Source organism: Oncorhynchus mykiss, chromosome 19 (assembly GCF_057628025.1).
Source record: "Oncorhynchus mykiss isolate SJ-2025 chromosome 19, ASM5762802v1, whole genome shotgun sequence".
NCBI lineage: Eukaryota > Metazoa > Chordata > Actinopteri > Salmoniformes > Salmonidae > Oncorhynchus > Oncorhynchus mykiss.
The window spans coordinates 70,174,250-70,191,749 of record NC_143040.1 but is presented as its reverse complement, the minus strand read 5'-3'; the positions used below and the strand labels follow the sequence as shown (position 1 = coordinate 70,191,749).

Below are 17,500 nucleotides of genomic sequence, written 5' to 3'. Positions count from 1 at the left end.
ACAGGTGCACGTAACGTCCATCTCTGGTAGGGTAATACGTGAACAATATCCCAGGCTACCTACTATACTACAATTCTACTTACTACAGTGAGTGTTTCGTGTCTGGAATAGAAGTAGCGGATCATTATAACGAAATGTGATTGAACGAAACGACTACGTCAGCTTTGATATATTTGAAAGTGAGAACCACCAATACATCTCCTCAGTAGCTGGAGAGATAGTGCTATTCTTGGGTTCTATGTCTTGTTGTCGTTACACTTTGTTCTTCAAACGAAAGTGTTTGTGTGTGTGTGTGCGTGTGTGCGTGTGTGTCATGTGTGTGAGCAGAACAGACAGTGCTGAACCAGAGGAGCCTCTCAATATGAAAGATAAACAACTACCTGTTCACACCTGTTCACACCTGCCTGCCACCAAAGTGAGAGAGTGTGTGTGTGTGGGTTTTCAATGTAAAAGGCAGAAGACAACATACAAAACTGCCAGGCAACGGTTATCTGTGCTTAAAGTGATGTGTCACACACACACACACATACACACTTTTCAATCCCCCCGTCACACACCAGGAAACTGAATACCTGAGAAGCTAACTTCCTCTTACAGAACCATTCTCCTCTACAACCCCGGTTCAGAACCCATCTCCTCTATATCCCCGGTTCAGAACCCTTCTCCTGTACGTCCTCGGTTCAGAACCCTTCTCCTGTACTTCCCCGGTTCAGAACCCATCTCCTCTATATCCCCGGTTCAGAACCCTTCTCCTGTATGGCCCCGGTTCAGAACCCTTCTCCTGTACTTCCCCGGTTCAGAACCCATCTCCTCTATATCCCCGGTTCAGAACCCTTCTCCTGTACACCCCCGGTTCAGAAACCTTCTCCTCTACATCCCCGGTTCAGAACCCTTCTCCTCTACATCCCCGGTTCAGAACCCTTCTCCTCTATATCCCCGGTTCAGAACCCTTCTCCTCTACATCCCCGGTTCAGAACCCTTCTCCTGTATGGCCCCGGTTCAGAACCCTTCTCCTGTACTTCCCCGGTTCAGAACCCATCTCCTCTACATCCCCGGTTCAGAACCCTTCTCCTCTACATCCCCGGTTCAGAACCCTTCTCCTGTACTTCCCCGGTTCAGAACCCATCTCCTCTACATCCCCGGTTCAGAACCCTTCTCCTCTACATCCCCGGTTCAGAACCCTTCTCCTCTACATCCCCGGTTCAGAACCCTTCTCCTCTATATCCCCGGTTCAGAACCCTTCTCTCACACCACTCATCATCGTTTCTCTTCCTGACTTTGAAATAGAATTAGCTTTTGAGCGTTATGTATGAAGACACACACACACACACACACACACACACACACACACACACACTGTGTGAAGTCTGATTTGCTTTGAGCGTTTATGTACAAAGTCTCACAGCGCCGACCTTCTGAGAGACACTGAGACAGTGACAACTGAAAAGATAGGAGGTGTGCGTGCGTGTGTGTGTGTGTGTGTGTGTGTGTGTGTGTGTGTGTGTGTGTGTGTGTGTGTGTGTGTGTGTGTGTGCGTGCGTGTGTGTGTCGTGCCCTCTCAGCACCTCAGAGCACTAGTCCCCGCTGTCCTCACTTGAAAGCCTGGAGACCAGCGTGCAATCTTCCCCTTGCAAGACCCTCGCGCCCCTTTTTATCCCCCCCCTGTCGGGAGAACACAGGGGTTAGAGCAGGAACCAATTAATGGAGATTAATTAAATTAAGGACTATTACAGCCACTACTGAGACCAACAACATGTTGAGGTTTTACCAATTTCATTTCATATTCTGAAGGTAAGAGTTAAGGTTTTGTATAGGGTTAAAAACATGACGTTTAGACATTTCATTCTGAATGGTGAAGTTACGCATTAAGGTTTGGGATAGGGGTTAAAAATATGACAGAAAAATTAGTGTCAGCCACGTTTTCCCCTAGTGGCCGGTTTTGAAGACATTTCCCGACATTCTCAGGACATGGAAAGATGTCCGTTTTCAAAGTCAACCTTGAGCCATCTACCTGACTAAAGATGTCTCAATCTGTCGTCCACTGAGAGACACACACACACACCTGGAGTTTAGTAGGAAAGGATACGGTACTCCCTGAATAAGGCGATATGTCAGCCATGTCCTGGAGCTCTCCACACTCTGACTTGATGAGCGACAGCCCCTCGCTCCCTCCTCCATGTTGGGGTGGAGTGCTCTGCCTGTGGTGGTGGTGGTGGGAGACAAAATGGATGCCCCCGCCTGACCCCATCTTGGTTCGCAGCCCTACAGTTTCCCTGGAGAGGTCCATGGACTCAGGGGGAGAGCGCTGGTCTTTGGGGAAACTCTGGAAGGGGTATCCCATGAGAGGGAGGGAGAAGGGGTGCCGGAAGGAGGGAGGGGAGAACCCCAGAGAGGCAGAGAGGGGGGAGGGATGGAGGGAGGGGTGGTGGGGGTAAGGAGGAGGGAGAGAGGGGTTCCGGTGTTGTGGGTCGGCGTTGGTCTTCCTGACCACTAGAGGTAGTGCTTCTGTCTGGTCGCTGGCCGTAGGGACGCTGAGACCCACGAACGAGTCCAGCGGGCTAGGGATGATGACATCACCAAAGCATGGCAGCCTCTGGTTGGCTGCGTGGAAGATGGGGCTTTGAGAGTCCGTGCTGAGGGACGTGGGGAAGGGAGGGAAGGAGGCCTGTGAGGCAGTGTTGGTGGCAGAGGGGGTGTTTTGGGAGCCACGGTGATGAGGATGATGTTGAAGGTGATGATGGTTGGGGGGTTTGTGGTTGAACCCGTTAACCACGGTGTCCACCACCTGCGACATGGCAGAGTTCAGCTCCTGTTTCAGAGTCTCGGCTAGCTGCCTCCCCTCTGCTCGCATCGTCCCCCCTCCAACCCCTCTCTCCCCTCGGCCCCAATCACTCTCCTCCCTCCCCTCCCTCTCTCCCTCCTCTCTCTCGTCCTCCTCCCTCTCCCCATCCAAAAGGGCCTGTTCTCGGAGCAGGGCTCTGGCTCGCTCCAGAAACAGACCTGGGTCGTCAAGCAACTCTGACAAGTCGCCGTGGATACGATCGGCACGGTTACGGTTGCCGTGGTGGTCCCTGTGTCTGTCCTCCAAACCGTCGGAGCGGACACTGTCCTCCGACTGGTTCCCGTCTTCCTCCCCTCCTCCTCTCTCCTCTCTCTCATTATCTCTGTCCTCCTCCTCCTCCCCTCCTCCTCTCCCCAACTCTCTCTCGTTCTCTCTGTTCTCCTCCTCCTCTCCCCCTCCTCCTCCTCTCCCCAACTCTCTCTCATTCTCTCTGTCATCCTCCTCCTCCCCTCCTCCTCCTCTTTCCTCCTCCTCCTCAGTCTCAATGTCATAGATCTGATAGAACTTCTCCTGCAGCTGACGAAGTTGTTTCTGTAGAAACGATACAAACTTTTTTTTAAATATATATCAATCGATCAATCAAAAAATATTAATTAATTGATTAATTGCTAACAACTTCTGCAGCTGAAACACAAAATGATCACCCATATAAATACAGGGGAATACGAATACATAAATATACATTAATAATACTATATATAAAGACATATATAATCCATCAATCAATTAATAAATAACTACACACACGAGGTAATAAAGTAATCAATTTAATATATGAAATAACGCTGCTTCTGTAATAAAGCACATTTTGGCCGCTTTTCTACAACCCAAATAGACATATTTACAACTTGCAGTGTGTGTGTGTGTGTGTGTGTGTGTGTGTGTGTGTATGTGTGTGTGAGAGAGAGAGTCTGTCTGTGTGTGTGTGTGTGTGTGTGTGTGTGTGTGTGTGTGTGTGTGTGTGTGTGTGTGTGTGTGTGAGAGAGAGAGTCTGTGTGTGTGTGTGTGTGTATGTGTGTGTGAGGGAGAGAGTCTGTCTGTGTGTGTGTGTGTGTGTGTGTGTGTGTGTGTGTGTGTGTGTGTGTGTGTGTGTGTGTGTGTGTGTGTGTGTGTGTGTGTGTGTGTGTGCGTGTGTGAGAGAGAGAGAGAGTCTGTGTGTGTGTGTCTGTGTGTGTCGGTGTGTGTGTGTGTGTGTGTGTGTGTGTGTCTGTGTGTGTGTGTGTGTGTGCATCCCCTCACCTGCATATCCTCTAGCTGTAGTTTGAGTTGTCGTCTCTCCTCTTGCCTCTTCTCCTGTCTGACACACACCAGCTGGGTAAAGGACTGCTGCTGCTGGGGGAGACGCTGCTTTCTCTTGTTCTCTCTGTACACCTCTCCTCTAGTCCCCCCCTGACTCTCCCTGTACACCTCTCCTCTAGCCTCCCCCAGGCTCTCCTTGTACTCCTCCCTTCTAGATAAAGACCCAGGGCTGGGAGACTGCGGTGGGGGACAGTCCCGTTCCCTGTTCTCTCTTCTCACCCTCTCGTTCCCTGTCTCTCGGTCTCCTTCTCTGTCCCTTTCTCCATGCCGGAGGGCAGGCGGAGCCACGCAGGGGGAATGGCTCATGCCCCGAATGATGTTCTCCACCCTGGCCCGTTTGGCACGCAGGTGCTCGTCCGTGAGGCGCTCCAGGTCCAGAGGGGTGAGCGGGGGATGAGGAGGAAGGGGGGGGTGGACAAATGGGGGGAGGCAGGGGGAGGAGGGGGAGGGAGAGAGGGGGCTGTCTCTGTCTCTGGAGGAGTTACTGCAGACATCCTCAGCTTGGAGATCGGACCCAGCGCTGGAGAGACCTCCACTACCCTGGAAGAAAAGGATAGATTGAGTTAGTCAATCACTCTAAGTAATCTAATCCCGTGTGGGATTATCAGATTATTAACTATTAACTTTGTTTAAATAAGAATGTGTGTGTGTGTACAGTGTGTGTGTGTACAGTGTGTGTGTGTGTGTGTGTGTACAGTGTGTGTGTGTGTGTACAGTGTGTGTGTACAGTGTGTGTACAGTGTGTCCACAGTGTGTGCACAGTGTGTGCACAGTGTGTGTGTGTCCAGTGTGTGTGTGTGTGTGTGTGTACAGTGTGTGTGTGTGTGTGTGTGTGTGTACAGTGTGTGTGTGTGTGTGTGTGTGTGTGTGTGTGTACAGTGTGTACAGTGTGTGTGTACAGTGTGTGTACAGTGTGTGTACAGTGTGTGTAAAGTGTGTGTGTACAGCGTGTTTGTGTGTGTGGGTACAGTGTGTTGTGTGTGTGTGTGTGTGTGTGTGTACAGTGTGTGTTTGTGTGTGTACAGTGTGTAAACAGTGTGTGTACAGTGTGTGTGTGTGTGTGTGTGTGTGTGTGTGTGTGTGTGTGTGTGTGTGTGTGTGTGTGTGTGTGTGTGTGTGTACAGTGTGTACAGTGTGTGTGTGTGTGTACAGTGTGCGTGTGTGTGTGTGTGTGTGTGTACAGTGTGTGTGTGTACAGTGTGTATACAGTCTGTGTGTGTGTGTGTACAGTGTGTGTACAGCGTGTGTTCAGTGTGTGTGTGTGTGTGTGTGTGTGTGTACAGTGTGTGTGTGTACAGTGTGTGTACAGTGTGTGTACAGTGTGTGTACAGTGTGTGTACAGTGTGTGTACAGTGTGTGTGTGTACAGTGTGTGTGTTTACAGTGTGTGTACAGTGTGTGTACAGGGTGTGTGTACAGTGTGTGTACAGTGTGAGTGTGTGTACAGTGTGTGTGTACAGTGTGTGTTTACAGTGTGTGTACAGTGTGTGTACAGTGTGTGTGTGTGTGTATAGTGTGTGTGTACAGTGTGTGTGTGTGTGTGTATAGTGTGTGTGTACAGTGTGTGAACAGTGTGTGTGTGTTTACAGTGTGTGTACAGTGTGTGTACAGTGTGTGTACAGTGTGTATATAGTGTGTGTACAGTGTGTGTGCAGTGTGTGTGTATACAGTGTGTGTACAGTGTGTGTGTGTACAGTGTGTGTACAGTGTGTGTACAGTGTGTGTGTGTATACAGTGTGTGTACAGTGTGTGTGTGTTTACAGTGTTTGTACAGTGTGTGTACAGTGTGTGTGTGTTTACAGTGTGTGCACACACTGTACACACACTGTACACACACACTGTACACACACTGTATACACACACACACTGTACACACACTGTATACACACACACACTGTACACACACTGTACACACACTGTACACACACACACTGTACACACACTGTATACACACACACTGCACACACACTGTACACACACTATATACACACTGTACACACACTGTACACACACTGTACACACACTGTAAACACACACACACTGTACACACACACACACGATGTACACACACACACACACACATACACACTGTACACACACTGTATACACACACACACTGTACACACACTCTACACACACTGTACACACACTGTACACACACACACACACACACACACACACACACACACACTGTAAACACACACACACACTGTACACACACTGTACACACACACACACTGTATTCACACTGTACACACACTGTAAACACACACACACTGTACACACACTGTACACACACTGTATACACACTGTACACACACTGTACACACACTGTACACACATACACATTCTTATTTAAACAAAGTTAATAGTTAATAATCTGATAATCCCACACGGGATTAGATTACTTAGAGTGATTGTGTACAGTGTGTGTACAGTGTGTGTACACTGAGAGTACAGTGTGTATAAAGTGTGTGTACAGTGTGTGTGTACAGTGTGTGTACAGTGTGTGTACAGTGTGTGTGTGTACAGTGTGTGTACAGTGTGTGTACAGTGTGTGTGTACAGTGTGTGTACAGTGTGTGTGTGTACAGTGTGTGTACAGTGTGTGTGTGTACAGTGTGTGTACAGTGTGTGTGTGTGTGTACAGTGTGTGTACTGTGTGTGTGTATACAGTGTGTGTTCAGTGTCTGTACAGTGTGTGTACAGTGTGTGTGTGTGTATACAGTGTGTGTACAGTGTGTGTACAGTGTGTGTGTGTATGCAGTGTGTACAGTGTGTACAGTGTGTGTGTGTGTGTGTGTACAGTGTGTGTACAGTGTGTGTACAGTGTGTTTGTGTGTACAGTGTGTGTGTGTGTGTACAGTGTGTGTACTGTTTGTGTGTATACAGTGTGTGTTCAGTGTCTGTACAGTGTGTGTACAGTGTGTGTGTGTGTATACAGTGTGTGTACAGTGTGTGTACAGTGTGTGTGTGTATACAGTGTGTACAGTGTGTACAGTGTGTGTGTGTGTGTGTGTGTGTGTGTACAGTGTGTGTACAGTGTGTGTACAGTGTGTTTGTGTGTACAGTGTGTGTGTGTGTGTGTGTGTGTGTGTGTGTGTGTGTGTGTGTGTGTGTGTGTGTGTACAGTGTGTGTACAGTGTGTGTGTGTATACAGTGTGTGTACAGTGTGTGTACAGTGTGTGTGTGTACAGTGTGTGTACAGTGTGTGTATACCTGGAAGCCTCCCTCTCTGTCTCCATTCTTCCCCATGTTACTCTTCAGCAGTTGAGAGATGATGGTGGTGCCAGGGAAAGGCATCATGGCGTCTTCGTACGAGTTCGCTCGCTTCAGAAGCTTCCGGAGAACATTCGACTTCGCTCCGTCCCCATTGGACCCACCATAGCTGTGAGGGACCAATGAGCAGTCTCCGTCTTGTTTGGGGCCGTGGGATTGGTTCATGGCGTTGAGTAGGAGGTTCTCTCTTGCTCTGGAAAAAACTACACTTCCCAGAGTCCTCTTCACCCCGATGTCCACCCGGCGCCGCTTGGTCTGTCTGCTTAGGGATGAAGCATGGTCAGGCATCCTCGAGGGGCAGCTAAAGTGACATATCGAAGGATCCTTACAGACAGGTGCACCTGGATTGATAGAGAAAAGACATTATGTTAATACAGGACTAGTAAAGGTCTGTTAATACAGGACTAGTAAAGGTCTGCTAATACAGGACTAGTAAAGGTCCTCTAATACAGGAGTAATACAGGACTAGTAATACAGGACTAGTAAAGGTCTGTTAATACAGGCTAGTAAAGGTCCTCTAATACAGGACTAGTAAAGGTCTGTTAATACAGGACTAGTAAAGGTCTGTTAATACAGGCTAGTAAAGGTCCTCTAATACAGGACTAGTAAAGGTCTGTTAATACAGGACTAGTAAAGGTCTGTTAATACAGGACTAGTAAAGGTCTGTTAATACAGGACTAGTAAAGGTCCTCTAATACAGGACTAGTAAAGGTCTGTTAATACAGGACTAGTAAAGGTCTGTTAATGCAGGACTAGTAATACAGGACTAGTAACGGTCCTCTAATACAGGACTAGTAAAGGTCTGTTAATACAGGACTAGTAAAGGTCTGTTAATACAAGCTAGTAAAGGTCTGTTAATACAGGACTAGTAAAGGTCTGTTAATACAGGCTAGTAAAGGTATGTTAATACAGGACTAGTAAAGGTATGTTAATACAGGACTAGTAATACAGGACTAGTAATACAGGACGAGTAATACAGGACTAGTAAAGGTCTGTTAATACAGGACTAGTAATACAGGACTAGTAATACAGGACTAGTAAAGGTCTGTTAATACAGGACTAGTAAAGGTCTGTTAATACAGGACTAGTAAAGGTCTGTTAATACAGGACTAGTAAAGGTCCACTAATACAGGACTAGTAAAGGTCCACTAATACAGGACTAGTAAAGGTCTGTTAGTACAGGACTAGTAAAGGTCTGTTAGTACAGGACTAGTAAAGGTCCTCTAATACAGGAGTAATACAGGAATAGTAAAGGTCTGTTAATACAGGACTAGTAAAGGTATGTTAGTACAGGACTAGTAAAGGTCCTCTAATACAGGACTAGTAATACAGGACTAGTAAAGGTATGTTAATACAGGACTAGTAAAGGTCTGTTAGTACAGGACTAGTAATACAGGACTAGTAATACAGGACTAGTAAAGGTCTGTTATTACAGGACTAGTAAATGTCCACTAATACAAGACTAGTAAAGGTCTGTTAGTACAGGACTAGTAAAGGTCTGTTAGTACAGGACTAGTAAAGGTCCTCTAATACAGGGGTAATACAGGACTAGTAAAGGTCTGTTAATACAGGACTAGTAAAGGTCTGTTAGTACAGGACTAGTAAAGGTCCTCTAATACAGGACTAGTAAAGGTCTGTTAATACAGGACTAGTAAAGGTCTGTTAATACAGGACTAGTAAAGGTCCTCTAATACAGGACTAGTAAAGGTCCTCTAATACAGGACTAGTAAAGGCTTGTTAATACAGGACTAGTAAAGGTCTGTTAATACAGGACTAGTAAAGGTCTGTTAATACAGGCTAGTAAAGGTCCTCTAATACAGGCTAGTAAAGGTCCTCTAATACAGGACTAGTAAAGGTCCTCTAATACAGGACTAGTAAAGGCCTGTTAATACAGGACTAGTAATGGTCTGTTAATACAGGATTAGTAATACAGGACTAGTAATACATGACTAGTAAAGGCCTGTTAATACAGGACTAGTAAAGGTATGTTAATACAGGACTAGTAAAGGTCCACTAATACAGGACTAGTAAAGGTCTGTTAGTACAGGACTAGTAAAGGTCTGTTAGTACAGGACTAGTAAAGGTCTGTTATTCAGGACTAGTAAAGGTATGTTAATACAGGACTAGTAAAGGTCTGTTAATACAGGACTAGTAAAGGTCTGTTAATACAGGACTAGTAAAGGTCCTCTATTACAGGACTAATAAAGGTCTGTTAATACAGGAGTAGTAAAGGTATGTTAATACAGGACTAGTAAAGGTATGTTAATACAGGACTAGTAAAGGTCTGTTAATACAGGACTAGTAAAGGTATGTTAATACAGGACTAGTAAAGGTCTGTTAATACAGGACTAGTAAAGGTCTGTTAATACAGGACTAGTAAAGGTCCTCTATTACAGGACTAATAAAGGTCTGTTAATACAGGAGTAGTAAGGGTCTGTTAATACAGGACTAGTAAAGGTCTGTTAATACAGGACTAGTAAAGGTCCTCTATTACAGGACTAATAAAGGTCTGTTAATACAGGAGTAGTAAAGGTCTGTTAATACAGGACTAGTAAAGGTCTGTTAATACAGGACTAGTAAAGGTATGTTAATACAGGACTAGTAAAGGTCTGTTAATACAGGACTAGTAAAGGTCTGTTAATACAGGACTAGTAATACAGGAGTAGTAATAAAGGACTAGTAAAGGTATGTTAATACAGGACTAATAAAGGTCTGTTAATACAGGACTAGTAAAGGTCTGTTAATACAGGACTAGTAAAGGTCTGTTAATACAGGACTAGTAAAGGTCCACTAATACAGGACTAGTAAAGGTCCTCTATTACAGGACTAATAAAGGTCTGTTAATACAGGAGTAGTAAGGGTCTGTTAATACAGGACTAGTAAAGGTCTGTTAATACAGGACTAGTAAAGGTCCTCTATTACAGGACTAATAAAGGTCTGTTAATACAGGAGTAGTAAAGGTATGTTAATACAGGACTAGTAAAGGTATGTTAATACAGGACTAGTAATACAGAAGTAGTAATACAGGACTAGTAAAGGTCTGTTAATACAGGACTAGTAAAGGTCTGTTAATACAGGACTAGTAAAGGTATGTTAATACAGGACTAGTAATACAGGACTAGTAAAGGTCTGTTAATACAGGAATAGTAAAGGTCTGTTAATACAGGACTAGTAAAGGTATGTTAATACAGGACTAGTAAAGGTATGTTAGTACAGGACTAGTAATACAGGACTAGTAAAGGTCTGTTAATACAGGACTAGTAAAGGTATGTTAATACAGGACTAGTAAAGGTCTGTTAGTACAGGACTAGTAATACAGGACTAGTAAAGGTCTGTTAATACGGGACTAGTAATACAGGACTAGTAGAGGTCTGTTAATACAGGACTAGTAAAGGTCTGTTAATACAGGACTAGTAAAGGTCTGTTAATACAGGACTAGTAAAGGTCTGTTAATACAGGACTAGTAAAGGTCTGTTAATACAGGACCAGTAAAGGTCTGTTAATACAGGACTAGTAAAGGTCTGTTAATACAGGACTAGTAAAGGTCTGTTAATACAGGACTAGTAAAGGCCTGTTAATACAGGCTAGTAAAGGTCCTCTAATACAGGACTAGTAAAGGCCTGTTAATACAGGACTAGTAAAGGTCTGTTAATACAGGACTAGTAATACAGGACTCGTAAAGGCCTGTTAATACAGGACTAGTAAAGGTCTGTTAATACAGGACTAGTAAAGGTCTGTTAATACAGGACTAGTAAAGGTCTGTTAATACAGGACTAGTAAAGGTCTGTTAATACAGGACTAGTAAAGGCCTGTTAATACAGGACTAGTAAAGGTATGTTAATACAGGACTAGTAAAGGTCTGTTAATACAGGACTAGTAAAGGTCTGTTAGTACAGGACTAGTAATACAGGACTAGTAAATGTATGTTAATACAGGACTAGTAAAGGTCTGTTAATACAGGACTAGTAAAGGTCTGTTAATACAGGACTAGTAAAGGTCTGTAAATACAGGACTAGTAAAGGTCTGTTAATACAGGACTAGTAAAGGTCTGTTAATACAGGACTAGTAAAGGTCTGTTAATACAGGACTAGTAAATGTCTGTTAATACAGGACTAGTAATACAGGACTAGTAAAGGCCTGTTAATACAGGACTAGTAAAGGTATTTTAATACAGGACTAGTAATCCAAGACTAGTAAAGGTATGTTAGTACAGGACTAGTAAAGGTCTGTTAATACAGGACTAGTAAAGGCCTGTTAATACAGGCTAGTAAAGGTCCTCTAATACAGGACTAGTAAAGGTGTGTTAATACAGGACTAATAAAGGTCTGTTAATACAGGACTAGTAATACAGGACTAGTAATACAGGACTAGTAAAGGTCTGTTAATACAGGACTAGTAAAGGTCTGTTAATACAGGACTAGTAAAGGCCTGTTAATACAGGCTAGTAAAGGTCCTCTAATACAGGACTAGTAAAGGTGTGTTAATACAGGACTAATAAAGGTCTGTTAATACAGGACTAGTAATACAGGACTAGTAATACAGGACTAGTAAAGGTCTGTTAATACAGGACTAGTAAAGGTCTGTTAATACAGGACTAGTAATAAAGGACTAGTAATACAGGACTAGTAAATGTATGTTAATACAGGACTAGTAAAGGTATGTTAATACAGGCTAGTAATACAGGGCTAGTAAAGGCCTGTTAATACTGGACTAGTAAAGGTCTGTTAATACAGGCTATTAAAGGTCTGTTAGTAAAGGACTAGTAAAGGTCTGTTAATACAGGACTAGTAAAGGCCTGTTAATACAGGCTAGTAAAGGTCCTCTAATACAGGACTAGTAAAGGTCTGTTAATACAGGACTAGTAAAGGTCTGTTAATACAGGACTAGTAAAGGTCTGTTAATACAGGACTAGTAAAAGCCTGTTAATACAGGACAAGTAAAGGTATGTTAATACAGGACTAGTAAAGGTCTGTTAATACAGGACTAGTAAAGGTCTGTTAGTACAGGACTAGTAATACAGGACTAGTAAAGGTCTGTTAATACAGGACTAGTAAAGGTCTGTTAATACAGGACTAGTAAAGGTCTGTTAATACAGGACTAGTAAAGGTCTGTAAATACAGGACTAGTAAAGGTCTGTTAATACAGGACTAGTAAAGGTCTGTTAATACAGGACTAGTAAAGGTCTGTTAATACAGGACTAGTAAATGTCTGTTAATACAGGACTAGTAATACAGGACTAGTAAAGGCCTGTTAATACAGGACTAGTAAAGGTATTTTAATACAGGACTAGTAATCCAAGACTAGTAAAGGTATGTTAGTACAGGACTAGTAAAGGTCTGTTAATACAGGACTAGTAAAGGCCTGTTAATACAGGCTAGTAAAGGTCCTCTAATACAGGACTAGTAAAGGTCTGTTAATACAGGACTAATAAAGGTCTGTTAATACAGGACTAGTAATACAGGACTAGTAATACAGGACTATTAAAGGTCTGTTAATACAGGACTAGTAAAGGTCTGTTAATACAGGACTAGTAATACAGGACTAGTAATACAGGACTAGTAAAGGTATGTTAATACAGGACTAGTAAAGGTATGTTAATACAGGCTAGTAATACAGGGCTAGTAAAGGCCTGTTAATACTGGACTAGTAAAGGTCTGTTAATACAGGCTAGTAAAGGTCTGTTAATACAGGACTAGTAATACAGGACTAGTAAAGGTCTGTTAATACAGGACTAGTAAAGGTATGTTAATACAGGCTAGTAAAGGTATGTTAATACAGGACTCGTAATCCAGGACTAGTAAAGGTCTGTTAGTACAGGACTAGTAAAGGTCTGTTAATACAGGACTAGTAAAGGCCTGTTAATACAGGACTATTAAAGGTATGTTAATACAGGACTAGTAATCCAGGACTAGTAAAGGTATGTTAATACAGGACTAGTAAAGGTCTGTTAATACAGGACTAGTAAAGGCCTGTTAATACAGGCTAGTAAAGGTCCTCTAATACAGGACTAGTAAAGGTCTGTTAATACAGGACTAGTAAAGGTCTGTTAATACAGGACTAGTAAAGGTCTGTTAATACAGGAATAGTAAAGGTCTGTTAATACAGGACTAGTAAAGGTCTGTTAATAGAGGACTAGTATACAGGACTAGTAAAGGCCTGTTAATACAGGACTAGTAAAGGTCTGTTAATACAGGACTAGTAAAGGTCTGTTAATACAGGACTAGTAATTCAGGACTAGTAAAGGCCTGTTAATACAGGACTAGTAAAGGTCTGTTAATACAGGACTAGTAAAGGTCTGTTAATACAGGACTAGTAATACAGGACTAGTAATACAGGACTAGTAAATGCCTGTTAATACAGGAATAGTAAAGGTCTGTTAATACAGGACTAGTAAAGGTCTGTTAATACAGGACTAGTAAAGGCCTGTTAATACAGGACTAGTAAAGGTCTGTTAATACAAGACTAGTAATACAGGACTAGTAATACAGGACTAGTAAAGGCCTGTTAATACAGGACTAGTAATACAGGACTAGTAATACAGGACTAGTAAAGGCCTGTTAATACAGGACTAGTAAAGGTCTGTTAATACAGGACTAGTTAAAGGTCTGTTAATACAGGACTAGTAATACAGGACTAGTAAAGGCCTGTTAATACAGGAGTGGTAAAGGTCTGTTAATACAGGACTAGTAATACAGGACTAGTAATACAGGACTAGTAAAGGTCTGTTAATACAGGACTAGTAAAGGTATGTTAATACAGGACTAGTACAGTTCTGTTAATACAGGACTAGTGATACAGGACTAGTAATACAGGACTAGTAAAGGTATGTTAATACAGGACTAGTAATACAGGACTAGTAAAGGTCCTCTAATACAGGACTTGTAAAGTTCTGTTAATACAGGCTAGTAATACAGGGCTAGTAAAGGCCTGTTAATACTGGACTAGTAAAGGTCTGTTAATACAGGCTAGTAAAGGTCTGTTAATACAGGACTAGTAATACAGGACTGGTAAAGGTCTGTTAATACAGGACTAGTAAAGGTATGTTAATACAGGACTAGTAAAGGTATGTTAATACAGGCTAGTAAAGGTATGTTAATATAGGACTAGTAATACAAGACTAGTAAAGGTCTGTTAATACAGGACTAGTAAAGGTCCACTAATACAGGACTAGTAAAGGTTCACTATTACAGGACTAGTACTACTTTTGTGAAAGAAAAAAACATTTCAGGACCCTCAACACCCCTACTTCCTGTGGCTTTGGTGTTAAATCAGCACCCTCAACACCCCTACATCCTGTGGCTTTGGTATTAAATCAGCACCCTCAACCCCCCTACTTCCTGTGGCTATGGTTTTAAATCAGCACCCTCAACACCCCTACTTCCTGTGGCTATGGTTTTAAATCAGCACCCTCAACACCCCTACTTCCTGTGGCTATGGTATTAAATCAGCACCCTCAACACCCCTACTTCCTGTGGCTATGGTTTTATTGACACTTCAGGGAGACGAGCAAGAGTCCAAACTGGGTTTGAGAAGGTAGGGCTCTTAAGTGTTCTCGTCTGAAATAGTCCACTCTGTAAACCAAGGATTTCAACATAATTCCATTTTAGTTGAGAAGGGATTAGATTCAATAAGAGAGACAGAAAGAATGAGAGAGAGAGAGAGAGACAGAGAAATAGAGAGAGAGAGAGAGAGAGAGAGAGAGAGAGAGAGAGAGAGAGAGAGAGAGAGAGAGAGAGAGAGAGAGAGAGAGAGAGAGAGAGAGAGATTGAGAGAGAGAGAGAGCGAGAGAGAGAGAGATATAATATATAATATATATATATAATATAATATATATTATATATAACTATATATATATATATATATACATATATATATATATATATATATATATATATATATATGTTTTGATATGTATACTTTGACAATGTAAGTAATAATGAACTTGCCATGTCAATAAAGTCAATTGAATTGAATTGAATTGAAGAGCGAGAGAGAGAGAGAGAAAGAGAGAGGAGATTGTGTTAAGCAGAGTTGAAACAAGGAGGAGACTGGGCTTTTCGTGTTTTGTTAAAAAAAAGACAGGTTGGAATCATTCTGTGCCCCCACTGTCCAACTCTGACCTCTCTCTCAATCTCTCAATTCAGATTAAATTCAATTTACTCTCTCTCTCTCTCTCTCTCTCTCTCTCTCTCTCTCTCTTACACAGACACCGACTGTCACGTTCGCCCTACGCAACAACTTCCTCTAAAACTCAGTCCAACCCAATCCAAAATGTTTGAAGTCTGATTCAATGTAAACATCCAGTTTATAAGTACAGTATAACAATGTAAAGCCATGACTTTTCACACTGTACTGTGACAGGAACAATTCAACTGTAACAAGGTGTTCCCCCGTACATCAAAGAAACGAAACTCTATTCTGAATTTGACATCCAGTTGTAGCTTTGGCACAGAGAAATCATTTCTGGACAATTTTTCAGTGCCATCAATACATTTATTAAAATGTCGATGTAAATATTTTACAAAAATGTGATGATAAAAATGTATTTTAATTTAAAAAAAAAAAACATTTATTTTTAATTTTTTATCATGAATAGAAATGTCCTTCAGCCAGCATAATATTTACTCAACAAACTTAATTTTGTGACATTGAAATAGTCCAAACACTGTATCTATAGTAGCTTAACAGCATCTTACAAGAATGTACATAGATATTGAGACAAAATCAGCTTAATAGCTCAATTCCCATAAAACACTTATTTAATTTATGTCTAACTTATAATTGTTTTTCAAATGTATATTATGTAAACTTATATTTACTTGGTTGAAATCCAATTCACGGATATCATCTGAAACTGAAGGTTTCTTTGGGGGGGGGGGGGGGGGGGGGGGGGGAAATTCTACTGATATGGAACTAAGACTCGGACTAGTGTGACCAAATGGAAATGAGAAGACAGACAAAACAGAGAAGAAGAAAAACGGAGAGGTTTAAAGTTGGACTTTAAGAGAAGAAGAAAAACGGAGAGGTTTAAAGTTGGACTTTAAGAGAAGAAGAAAAACTGAGAGGTTTAAAGTTGGACTTTAAGAGAAGAAGAAAAACGGAGAGGTTTAAAGTTGGACTTTAAGAGAAGAAGAAAAACGGAGAGGTTTAAAGTTGGACTTTAAGAGAAGAAGAAAAACGGAGAGGTTTAAAGTTGGACTTTAAGAGAAGAAGAAAAACGGAGAGGTTTAAAGTTGGACTTTAAGAGAAGAAGAAAAACGGAGAGGTTTAAAGTTGGACTTTAAGAGAAGAAGAAAAACGGAGAGGTTTAAAGTTGCACTTTAAGAGAAGAAGAAAAAAAGAGTTCGATTTTCACTTGTTCAACTGATTTGAATGTGTCCTAAAGAATAATTTAGGTCCTGATCATCAAACAACCTCCTGATGATTTTAGTTCCGTGTCAATAAAAAATAAAATTACAATTAAACACCGAATAACCCAATTGTGGGACTAAATCCTGTAACTATAACTATAAGGATAACTAGGCTAATCCATACAATCTAAATCAACCAAATGATTCTCCCTGTACCACCGGAGATGTGTGATGCGGATACTATATCTATATCGTGTGATTGGTCGAACACGATATTAGGACCACTTTGACTAACGCCAGGAGCCTTTGTCCGATGCACCTGCCATCGACTCGACTGCCAAAGCGCCTGAGGCAAAGAGAAGGCAACATTTCCTCTTAAATTCTTGTCAGAAAAGCAACAGAAAATTGGTGATACAGTCTATAGGCTAAACACTGACCGCCCCCGTAGCTAAACAAAGCAATTGCCACTGGGCACAGATCTCAATTCAACGTCTATTCCACATTGGTTTTAATAAAACTGAAATGAAATGACGTGGAAACAACGTTGATTCAACCAGTGTGTGCCCAGTGGATTGAGTCTTAGAGACAGTTTCTCTGTCGCGAACTGTCACACTGGTTCACCTATTATGGTTGACCACTTGCTGTCAAAAATAACATTTCAAGAACTGTGGCCTACAATAGTGTAAAATGTAAAACGCCCAAGAAATAGGCAACAACTCGGCAGAATTTTAA

At 42.1% G+C, this 17,500-nt stretch overlaps 1 protein-coding gene across 3 annotated transcripts in view; it reads right to left on the bottom strand.

The window, feature by feature from the left end:
* The window catches only part of LOC110498404 (prospero homeobox protein 1), a 201,261-nt gene that overhangs the window by 45,717 nt on the left and 138,044 nt on the right, over positions 1-17,500 (bottom strand). For all 3 annotated transcript variants that reach the window (XM_090211640.1, XM_090211642.1, XM_090211641.1), the window contains exons 2-4: positions 7,359-7,759; positions 4,082-4,681; positions 2,087-3,373 (exon numbers count right to left, since the gene is read on the bottom strand). In XM_090211640.1, the coding sequence (XP_090067766.1) occupies positions 2,087-3,373; positions 4,082-4,681; positions 7,359-7,759 (2,288 nt within the window). The remainder of the gene's footprint in view (positions 1-2,086; positions 3,374-4,081; positions 4,682-7,358; positions 7,760-17,500) is intronic.